Raw genomic sequence first — 12,100 nt, 5'->3', positions numbered from 1 at the left:
CTAGCCATTGGGCAGAGAAAAGTTTCATCTGTACTTTGGAGCCGGGGTTGCAAAGATAATTTATGAAGAAAAGCAGGAAAGATGGCTTTGGCAGTGAAATGGGTCAGTTGATTGGAGCAGAGCAGATGGCAGGACTGAGCCTTGGGAGAGAGGTAAGAAGAGAGTAGAAGAGCTCGTAAGCTCCAGAAGCACTGCCACGCTCGTGGGTGACTGAAAATGCCATGAGACAGCTGAAAAGCACTGACTTAGTTTCGTCTTGGCTTGGTTACACGGGTGAGAATATACTGTTACTGCTTGTACACAACAGGAGAACTGAATGCAGAGAGTTTGGAGCGTCAGACCTGCAGCTCACAGACTGTTATCCCCACTTGGTTTCTGCATGCTGTCCCCCTTGGTCTCACCCTCAACCTCTAGAAAGGGTTTACGTCTGATATCTTAAACTTTAACTCAGCCTTCTTTCCATCTTTTTCACTGCCACCGAATCTGCCATTGTCCACACCTGTGGTCCCCACCCCTTTGTTTGCATGGGCCTTCAAAACGGCAGAGGACTAAAGTTTCAAAGATCAGCTGAGATTTTATAAGATCAGTTTAAGAGATGAATATGATATTGGTGGCATATTGTTAGGATCTGAGATTGCCTGTCAAGTTGGATTTGGCTCTGTTTTAATCCCAGTTTGCACATTACTGAGTCAGTTCTGGCAAACCTGAGTATCATTAAAGGTTTTTTTTAAATTAAGTTCTGCCCACTTGGTAGCTGCCTTGCTTTGGATCTGATGGGCACCGGGTGCAAGAACTAAGCGTAATAGTCTCGAGAGGGCACATACTATAAGGGGTGGGCCAGGCCTCTGGGGGCAGGGCCTGGGAGAGGAGGGGAGAATTCAGATTCCAACCGAGAAGAGGGTGTTTAGCCACGAAGCAGGGAGAGTCTGGAAACCAACCAGCTGCTGGACAGTTTGTCCTTGGCTGGCCTGCTGCTGATAGATTCAAAATCATGGTTCTTAGAGTTTGGAAGCTTTTCTTGAGTTAATGCTTAATTTTGTTGGTTAGGAAGAAATGTACGAGGGGCCCATTAAGACTGTAAATAAAAACATAAAGACTGAGTGTCCTCAGTGTTTGAGGCAGTACAGACAAAAAGCACTGAGGGCTTCAGGAAGGGCTGCCATGCCTTTCCATTTGTTCCTCCTCCTCCCCCTGTTTCTGAATTCTGCCCTCACTGTGAATGTGAAGCTTTAAATGGACTTGTCTTGTCTTTCTCTAGTGTTCTCTCAGAGGACCAAGACAGTTACCTATGTAATGTCACCTTGTTTAGGAAGGCAGTTGATGACTTCAGACACAAAGCCAGGGAAAACAAGTAAGATTGTTATTTAAATTTTTTTTTAAAATGTGTTAGATTACCTATACTTCCTGTGGACAATTTTGGTTTTCTTTTTTTCCCTAATTTAGATTCATTGTCCGGGACTTCCAGTATAATGAAGAGGAGATGAAAGCAGACAAAGAAGAAATGAACAGGCTTTCTACTGACAAGAAAAAGCAATTTGTATGTGTTTTTAATATTTAATATTATCAGTGTTAAGCAGAAGAAAAACTAGTACTGCTTTTCTTTAAAAGAAAAAACTTTTCTGATTTTGATTTTAGTTATTTTTTTCTATTAAATAGTCAAAATGAGTTTTCTCTAAGCAAGCTGAGATCTGTGAATTGTTATCTTAAAATGTATATTTTAAAATTAATCCCTCTAAGTCCATATCAAAAGCTAATTTTAAATACAGTGTTTTGATTAATGCCCCTATAGTGAGGGGTCATTTTAGTTAAGTAATTGTTCTCTCTTTTCAGTAGGAAATTTCATTTTCTTGAGGCAGATTTTTTTTTTTTTAATGCTGCAGTCTTTTACTGAAGGAATTTGTATTTAAACCATTGGTGACTTTAGTATGTTCTTGGCACAGTGGAGAACAGGGATGGAATTGTGAGTGAAAGATAACGTTGACTTTCTTGCCATCCTCAAGTAAAATACATAATAGAATCATTAAGAAATTAGAACATAATGATCAGGTCTTGGGGATCTAAGTCAACCCCATGATTTTACAGATGAGAAAACTAATACCTAGAAATATTAAATGACTTACTACATAACTATTTTTCCTTGTTCCTAAGAAATTATTTGTAATTAAATTCTATTTTGAATGTATTAAATGCTTAACAGTATTGGATAGTAAATTTAGATATTTATACTTTGGTTTTCAAATCTATAGGACACTTCTATATTCTGTATCATTTTAAATGACTTTCACTAAAGTATATGCCTTTTTGAGAATTCCCTGGCAGTCCTGGTGGTTAGTACTCTGCACTTTCACTGCAGGGACCATGAGTTTGATCCCTGATCAGGCAACTAAGATTCTGCAAGCTGCGCAGCATGGCCCCCAAAAAGAAGAGTGTGCACACACACACACATGCACTGCACACACACGCCTTTTTCTGTGTGGTGAGTAGAGTCAGTGGATATTTGTATCTACTGAGGTTACACAGTAGTAGCTAACCTTTTCATCTAATGTAAGGTAAAGTATCCAAGATATGAGAATAATGAAACATTTTTAAGGTCAATTACAGTGTGATTAGGGCTTCCCTGGTAGCACAGCTGGTAGAGAATCCGCCTGCACTGCAGAAGACCTGGGTTCGATCCCTGGGTTGGGAAGATCCCCTGGAGAAGGGAATAGCTACCCACTCCAGTATTCTTGCCTGGCGAATCCCCATGGACAGAGGACCCTGGCGGACTACAGTCTATGGGGTTGCAAAGAGTTGGACTTGACTGAGCGACTAAGCACACAGACACATAATGTGATTGAATTCTCCTTAAGATTCTCACTGGATAGTCACTCCTTTAAAAATACTTGATTTATCTGATTTCTAACTGCCATTTTCAAGACCAAATTTGTGGTAATTCTTTCTTTCTTTCTACAGGGACCACTGGTACGGTGGCTGAAAGTGAATTTCAGTGAGGCGTTTATTGCGTGGATTCATGTGAAAGCTCTGAGGGTTTTTGTCGAGTCTGTTTTGAGGTAAAGAAAGCTCATTGAGAAACTTGGAACTAAAGGATGTGTAGATCCCTTGGCGTTGCATCTCTTTATTGAAACACAGTCTGCCAATAGGACTTTGATTTGGGGAAACCAAAGGGCTACTCATGAGGTAGAGATTGTCAGTATCATACTGCTTATAACGTGCATGTTGGTCTTGCCTTTAATACCGAGTTGAGAAAAAGATCATGCTGCTGTGCTCTGGTTCTTTGCATATGCTGTGCTTAAGTTAAACATAGGTTATGAATATTAGTCAGTGTTTGTTTAAAAGACCTATCACATATTTTACATGTAGTTTGATACACAGTATACCTTATTTGAAGTCCTCGTTTCATAGTAGCCTAAAATATTTTATTACTTTGAGATACTTAAAATCTCAACCATCTTGTGATGCTCTGTACATGTTGCTCATATTAGAAATCGTTCAAAATACTTATCTGCTATCATGCTATTTGTAAATTTCTTTGAATTTCCATAGTAGATGGGTAATCTCATGCTTTTTTTTTTTCATGTTCTTTATTATCACGAAGGAATCAATAGTTGACTGTCCATATTCTTGGGTTCCAAATCCATGGACTCAACCAACTGTGGATTGAAAATATTTGAACAAGAAATTCCAGAAAGTTCCAAAAAATAAAATTTCAATTTACTGGGCACTAGCAGTGATTTACATAGCATTTGCATTTTATTTACAACTAATTACATAGCATTTGCATTGTATTATAAGTAACCTAGAGATGATTTAAAGTATATGGGAGGATATATGTAGATTATATGCAAATCTTACACCATTTTATTTAAGAGACTTGAGCATTCTTGGATTCTGGTATTCACAGGGGTCCTGGAGCCAATTCCCTGCATATACCTAGTGACACTGTACTAAGTTTACACATTATCACTGTCTGCTAAGGATGGTCATAAATTACCTTAAAAATTGAAGAGTAATTAAAAGTAATTCCTAGTAGACAGTTGGCTCTCATTTTAAATATTTCTAATGGACAGTGAGGACCAGAGAAGTTGTGAGTTTCTGAACTTGTAATGGTGGATATTAAAATAAGGTCCCCCTCCCCATTAACAGTGATTAAAGAAGAGTATGAGAATATTTGCTTTTAAACAGAAAATCTCTGCATATGTTTGCTTGTGTTACATCCTGTGTTTCTGCTTCCTTATAAGGTATGGCTTGCCAGTGAACTTCCAAGCAATGCTCCTTCAGCCCAATAAGAAAACAATGAAGAAACTAAGAGAAGTATTATATGAATTGTATAAACATCTAGATAGCAGTGCAGCAGCTATTATTGATGTAAGTATTTATTAGTCTGGTAGAATAGGAACTAGATGAATTTCAGAAAAAATTATTGGAAGAAGATGTTATTTAATTGCTTTAAGATTCTCAATTTGTTAGTAAATAATTTACCTTGCTTACCCCATTTTGTAGTAGTTGCTTCTCAGTATTTCTAAAAGCCAGTCATTATCCTGCTGTAGATCTGATGTTCATAGCTGTAGAAATACACACACAAGCAATGATACTAGTTGTTTACAAGAACTACAAATTGCAGAGAGGAAGAAAATAAGTCATTACTGTAACTTTATTTGGTAGAAGTAGCAGAGTCAATAGATGAGCATTTTTGAGGGAATTATCATTTCTCTAAAATGGTGTATATCTTTTTTTAAAACAAAAGTATGAACATTTATGCATACAAAAGCATACAAAAATGTGTGCTTTTTGTTGTTGCTGCTGTTTAAAATTGTAGCAGGCTTCTATATTTTTTGTTTCAAATACCTTGCTGATATTTTTCCTCTAGTTTAGAATGGCAGTATTTCACATGTGCATTAGTTAGAACCCATGGGAGAAAAATCAAGGTTTTTTAATGGAAGAAAATGCAGGAAATGACTCTAAATTTTCATGGAATTGTTGATAATATGTGAACTCTTACTTAAGCATAATTTCATACCAGTAAATTCTTATAACATGCATACATACTAAGTGGTATCAGTAAAAATCACAGTTGGTTTCTTTTTATCCATCATTTTATAAGCCTTGTATCTCATAAACTCAATACCCCAAGCCTGAGACTAAACAAATAATTTTGTAAGTGTGTGTAGAAAAGGACGGTGGAGTCACGGTTAAACCCACACAGGCTCTGAGGGCGGAGTGCTTGGATTTGGCGTTACTGCTCACTTGCTCTGTTTCCCAGGGCAGGTCAGCCTTTCTGAGATGGTTTCCTTATTTGCAAAATGAAGTTAACAATGTCAAACTCAGATTAAATTAGGAAAAATGTATAAACTTAGCCCAGTTCATTAAGAAGGTACAGGCATACCTCATTTCATTGTGCTTCATTTTATTGAACTTTGCAGCTGCTGCACTTTTTACAAATTGAAGGTTTGTGGCTACTGCGCTGTCAGATGATGGTTCTCATTTTTTAGCAATCAGGTACTTTTCAATTAAGATAGGTACATTGTTTACTAAGACAAAAGGCCATTGCACACTTAGTAGACGATAGTAAGTATAACCATATCATTTATATGCAATGGGAAGCCAGAAAAGCCATGTGACTTGGCTTATGGTGACACTTGCTTAACTGCGGTGGTCTGGATCAGAATCTGCTATCTCCAAGGTATGCCTGTGAATGGTAATATTTTTTCTCTTTTTCTTTCTTCATTTCTCTAAGTGCTTAACTGAATAATCATATGATTTTTCCATAGGCTCCTGTGGATATTCCAGGCTTAAACCTGAGTCAACAGGAATACTACCCCTATGTGTACTATAAGATCGATTGCAACTTGCTGGAATTCAAGTAAAAGGAGCCCTGCAGACAGCCCTGTCCTCGTGTGGGTGTCGGGGTTTGCTGACAGACAGGGGCTGCAGTAGGGCCGCACTTCTAACTCTTTTACCCCTTGCTTGCTTCTCACCTCCTCTCCTAGGCGCCTTCTCTAGTAGCAGTCAATTTTGCAACATTTTCTTTTTAAAAGGAAACTGTATGTCTTGTTTCTTTTTATTGATCAGGTCTGTAAATGTGTACTGAAAAAAAAAATCAGAGTTTATTTATGAACTGAATAGTTTATTTAAAAAGAAAGTCTTTCCTCATCCATATTGTGGTATGCATTAATTCCATTTGTTACTATTGTGACAGAAGCCTTGTTTACAAGGAAATGGTGTAAACAGTTATACCATTTTGTTCACTGTATTTAGTAGACATAATTGTTTAATAGTTACTGAATCGTGATGTAAAGAAATGTGACAATATTCAGGTATGTGCATTCTGAATGTTTCAAATTACAATCTCTGAGCACTGTTGACACCCACAGGAGAGAATAAAATTACCTGTGCAAAGGTGGGTTGTGGTGTGCCTAACTTCCAGAGTACGGTTCAGTGTGAGAGCTTGGTAAACGGTGTCGTAGCCGACTCCCTGTGCCGTTTTCAGGATTGTGCTGTATGTACCAAGAGGTGACCATCGTGGCTGACGTGTGTGATGATTCAAGTGTGCCAAATCTGGGTCAGAGAGCGCCAATTGGAAGATTATTTTTGAACATGTGATGGGGTATTTATATTTGCACACTAGACTTTGGGGTATCTCAATTAGGAAGTAGGGCCAGTTTTGAATAAAGTTTAGTAGAACTCTGCTTTAGTCGTTTATTTTGTCTTAAGTCCTTATTTTATGTGTTTTTTAAGATTGTTAATTTTGCCTTCATCTTGACATCAGTGTTATTTTTGATACAGTTTGAAAACAGGCATGGCTAGCCTTACAGATATCTGGGATGAGACGTAGGTTAGTGTCCTGAGTGAGCGTTTGGAAGCAGGTTTTGTGGCTGTGCTCCCTTTATTATGCCCCACAGGCTTGTAAGTGAAAGAGGTTTTTACATTTTAAGGGCATTTCTAAACTATCATAGTCCATCTAGAAAATTGGCCTCCTAAATCTGTTTGGTTTCAAAATTGTATATTGTTAAGTCAGAAGTAATGGTTAACTTCAAACAAATCCAGACTTCCATAAAGTAAAACGTGAGGCCACCCCTCCAGCCCCCTCAATTTCTTCTTTGCAAGGAAGTTTTTACATAGTTTCTCAGGTTTTCTCCTATATCTCTATAACATACATATCCACACACGGTTTATTTTTAAACAAAAATCGGATCATACCACACATACTCTGTCACTCACTTTTTTGCTTACCTAGTGTTCGTTGTTGTTTGGTCACTCAGTCGTGTCCGACTCTTCAGAACCTAAGATTTCTGACCGCCTGGCTCTTTCTCTTCCTCCCATGCCCCCAGTCTCCAGTGGGCACTGAATGACTGAGGCAAGCACATTCCATAATCTCTTTTCAAGATAGACAGTGATGTGGAAAAGGCATGGAGTATGGGTCATCAGATAATGAACTGTGTCACTCTTTGCCCAGAACACTTGGATGATGTGTCCAGGTGTTCCGTGCTAGTTTTTATAGCCTACGTTCTTCAGCCTGGAAGTTTTTTTCCTACTTGCTGGAGTCGCCCTTAAGCACACACTGTGTTCTGGATGGAGCTTTCTGAATGAGCATATATCAAGTAGTACCTTTAAAGTAATACTGTGTATGTAACGGATACTCAGCAGATGTGAACTTTGCTCTCACTGTAAATGGCCCCAAATGTTGGAAATTAACATACACACAAGGTTAAAAGGGCTTCCCAGATGGCACTAGTGGTAAAGAACCTGCCTGCCAATGCAGGAGATATTGACTTGGGTTCTGTCCCTAGGCCAGGAAGATCTGGAGAATCCCATGGACAGAGGAGCCTGGTGGGCTACGGTCCATAGAGTCGCAAAGAGTTGGACAGAAGTGAAGCAACGTAGCACGCACACACAAGGTTAAAAATTGTATACATAAATGTTATGGAACAGCTTATAATGAAAACCTTGCTGGCCTTTAGGAAAAATGTGGTTATTGTTTCCGGTTAACATTAGTAAAAGATGGTTTGTCCTAGAAAGTCTGTAACTGTATTATGTTCTAGAGGAAATCTTGTCTCTAAATTGAAGTTTATGCATTTCAGTATTGTAAACTTTTTTATGGTCTTTATTTTGCTAGCATAGATAGCTTTATTTTAATATATGAGTGTAATTCTGGCCTTTTTAAAAAAGGGTAATACGACACATCATAACTATTTTATTTACTGGCAGATTTACCCATAGAATATTCTTAGATCCGAGTCCAGTGACTTGTGAGAGGAAAAAGGAAACAGAATAAAACCATGGTAGTGCTTAGCCCCGTGGGATTGTTTAGCTAGTTTAAAAAAATGAAACTGAGGAGAAACAGGACAACACCCTTCATATCAAGAATGGTCAAAATAACGCAAGAAGAAAAAAGTTTACAACAGAGCAAAAGGCAGGCAGCACACACAAGCGACATTTCCTAACAGTTGCTCAGTATTGAACTTGATGATATCCACAGTGGTTCTTTACCTGCAGAATTTAATAAAAATGCGAACTCATTGCTAAATTCTCTAGAGCTGTGGTTAACAGTCTGAGGAGTACACCTGAGGAATTACCTACAAACACAGGAGGCTCAGATGCTAGTGTCAGCCAATTGCAATCTGAGGCTGCCTTTTAAAGAAAGATTCATCTTCTGAACCCCTCCACCCAGATGGGGTTGTTGACCTAAAATTTGTGAGCTTCTCGAGGTCTCATTCAGATAGTGATTCTTCTCTGTTTCACACGAACCACACTTAATAGGATCATCATGGATAAGTCAGCTTTTCCTACCCTGTCGGCCAGACCGGCATTCTAGGTCTACATGGATCAGGAGAAACAGAAAGCTCTGCCTTGGCCAAGACTGACCAATGTTGGTGTCCATTGCCCTTGCAAGGCCATCGAGTATCAAGTTGAAATTTGGAAAGATCATCTAAAATGATCAAAGTCCCATTTTTAATCTTTTAATGGAAAATACATTGTGGGTATGATTTATCACTACTTAAAAAGTGTAAAAGTACAGCCATAACAGAGTTTCTATAAGTAAGAATGGTTTCTATAAGTAAGAATGGTTTCTATAAGTAAGCAAAAAAAGGATATCAAAGTTGAAAAATAAATTGGATACAGCAAAAATTTTTGTTGTTTGACCAAAAGTGGAGTAAACAGTATGCACAACACTGCCTTAAACCTGAAAGTAGTAGTTGTTTTCTGTTTTTAACTAGAGGATAAACAAACTAGAATGTCAAACCTAAAAAGCAGTTCTCATGGGTCTCACTATTTCTTAGGTATGTAGATGACCTTGTTGAATAGTTCTGTGACAAATCATTCTTTTTTTTTTTCCACTTATTTGACAAATCATTCTTAATTATGTTTTTCACCAACACAACTGGCCAGATTTTATAGTGATTGGTATACATATTTGGGCTGATTCTCAGAATAATTACATGTCAGTTCAGGTTTTAATGTGTTGCTAGAAACAATTTGTTTTTTAAAAGTTGAGACCACACAAGTATTTTGTTTTAGCACAAGAGGGCACTCTGGTGCCGCTGAAAAGCTAACAATCTCTTCCCCTCCTTCACTGCCCCTCAGGTTAGTTGTGAAATACACAGTTAAGCGAAGCCCATTCTGATTTGTTATATTTTGTTACAAGTATTTATTAATGTAAAGGTCTTAGAAAAAGATGACTCATATTCATTTTTTGAGTTAATCCAGCCGTGTGTGTGTGTGTGTGTGTGTGTAGAACCCAAAGACCTTTCAGGTGACAGAGTTTTCACCAAAAATAAAATGAAAAAAATAGGGATGTCTGTGTGTGCCTGTATAATCACATGTAACAAACAGTTATTGAGCACATACCATACACCAGGCATTGTTTTAGGTACAGGGCATATACCTAAATGGTGCCGGGCAGTAAAAAGGCACAGTGCCTGCCTTGGTGGGCCTTACAACAAAGGCATCTGGTGGCAGCCTTGCTTGACAAAGTATAAACTCGGCAACCCCAAATAAGAAAAAGTATTTCACTGATCTGTGAAATCCAAAATCTGAAAACATAGTTAAGGATATCGGTCCAAAAAAGTCAACCTTTCATTTCTGTCAGTGGGTACAGAATATACTAATTTTTTTCTTTTTTTGTTTTTCAGATCTGACCACATGGTTGGTCTGGTTCAGCACTGTCCAGGAGATTTTCCTCTGGTGATGGACATTCTGTGTCTCTGCTACCCAGTGTGGTAGCGTCTATCACACGTGGCCACAGGTCACTCAAAGTGTGGCTGGGGTGGCTGAGGGACTGCCCTTGTAATCTTACTTGAATTTAGTTAACGTGTACAGCTACAGGTGACAAGTGGCTAGCGCACTGTGTCAGGCTGGACACACTCGAGTGATGAGCTGCTCTGCCCTTGATGTTCTAACATGCCGCCTGTCCGTTGGCTCTCTCTGTCTCTTAACTGGCAGAGCCAGCCCAGCCTCTTTTCGCTTTGATTGCCAGACTTGATTTCCCAGGAGAGCAAAGGCTCACTTGCTGGGTCATTGTTGATGGGCCTCAGATTGCTACACGAGACAGCTTTCTCTTTGATCACAAAAGACAGCTACGTATACTTCGTGCCTTTCTGTGCATGGGGGTAAACCAGTTGCAATATTGAAAGACCAAAAGCTGTTTCTGATGGGAAATATTGAATCAGCAGATTGAAAACACAGCTGGGTGGCTTTAACGGGAGTGTAATTTCTCCTGTCAGTCAGCGCTCACTCAGCACTCATTGTGTGCAGAGTGGCTGCCATGCCAGGCTCTGGAGGGAGACTTCGAGGGGACATCCAGTAAATGTTCTTGAGGGACATTATTTGTCTCTGTTGACTCTTTGAGGGATTTAAGAGGTTCATAAAACAGTGAACAGCTCAGGTCTTCAGCAAGAAGTCTAGCAGTTTACAGGGTGGCCTTGGAAAGAGGCAAAGTTGCGTACAGAAACATCTCCCTTGTGTGCGGGTGGTTTTAATCAGTGATGTGTTGTCACAGATTTTGCCTCCTTGAACCCAGTGGTAGGACAACTGGCCAAGGGAGGAAAGAGTGACATCCAAACCCAACCCTCCACACCCGCTTACCCCAGCCTCTCACATCCACCTCTGCTCCCTGTTCTCTGCTCCTTGCCTCTCACCCTTTGCATCCAGGCACTCCAGCGTTTGGGGGTTCCTCCTCCCCTTCTCCACCCCCGGCCCTCCCTCTTCCAGCATTTTCTCTTGACAGCCTCCTAACCAGCCTTGTCCCCAACCTTGCTCACCCTCAGCGCTCCCGAGCCCTGCTGCTAGAGGAATGTCTGCTCACAGATCTGAAGAGCTCACTTACCACAGAACAATGTCCCTTTGTGCAAAATGGATGCTTTCCTTCTTTTTAATTTAGCTTCTCTGTGTGTGTTCTGAAAGCAGAAGATTATTTTATTATTGTTTTATATTTGTTTTCAACTTGACTGGAGCCTCTCTGATGGGGAATTTAGGCCATGGGTGCTGGCAAGGAATGCCCCAGTGGTCTGTGGTCTCTGCTGGCCACTTGGAGCTGGACTTACCTGCCACGTTCAGATCTGTGTGCTCTCTTCTTGTGTGATCTTGGGCAGCCTGACATCCTGGGTTCTGAACCCATTTCTTTACCTGCACAAGAGGGATAATTAAAACAACACTCTAGGATTATTGGGAGAATTAAACCTCCATGGTGTGTACCAACTTCCTAGTAAGACACATGGCACAGAGGAGGGGTTTAACTTGTTAGCTGCTGTTTTTATTGTTAGTATTATTCTTTTTTATGTTACCTGATGTTTGTTTCTTTTTTGTCCCTTCTATATCTCATGTGAATTGAAATCAGTTTTTCTCTAGCTACATATAGTTTGAAGGCAAATTCCCCCATTAAAAACTCACCAGGATCATATGACTGGAAATTCTGTTCCAAGGCATAATCCCCAGAGAATTGGAAACACACATCCTTACAAAACCTGTACATGAAAGTTCATAGCAGCATTATTTAGAGTAGCCAAAAAATGGATACAACACATGTGCCCATCAACTTATGATGGATGAGTGAATAAATTGTGGTAGTCACACAATGGAATATTACTCAGCCATAAAAAGGAAT

The 12,100-nt window shown here is 39.4% G+C and overlaps 1 protein-coding gene across 1 annotated transcript in view; it reads left to right on the top strand.

Moving 5' to 3' along the window:
• ATP6V1C1 (ATPase H+ transporting V1 subunit C1) overlaps window positions 1-6,686 on the top strand; it is a 39,530-nt gene extending 32,844 nt beyond the window's left edge. The window contains exons 9-13 of the mRNA XM_043879966.1: window positions 1,259-1,351; window positions 1,444-1,537; window positions 2,953-3,050; window positions 4,239-4,365; window positions 5,769-6,686. Of these exons, the coding sequence (XP_043735901.1) occupies window positions 1,259-1,351; window positions 1,444-1,537; window positions 2,953-3,050; window positions 4,239-4,365; window positions 5,769-5,864 (508 nt within the window). The 3' untranslated portion in view covers window positions 5,865-6,686. The remainder of the gene's footprint in view (window positions 1-1,258; window positions 1,352-1,443; window positions 1,538-2,952; window positions 3,051-4,238; window positions 4,366-5,768) is intronic.
• Window positions 6,687-12,100: the final 5,414 nt, after the last annotated feature.

Source organism: Cervus elaphus, chromosome 21 (assembly GCF_910594005.1).
Source record: "Cervus elaphus chromosome 21, mCerEla1.1, whole genome shotgun sequence".
Classification (NCBI taxonomy): domain Eukaryota; kingdom Metazoa; phylum Chordata; class Mammalia; order Artiodactyla; family Cervidae; genus Cervus; species Cervus elaphus.
The sequence above is the reverse complement of the archived record's forward strand: the minus strand, read 5'-3'. Positions and strand labels throughout refer to the sequence as shown.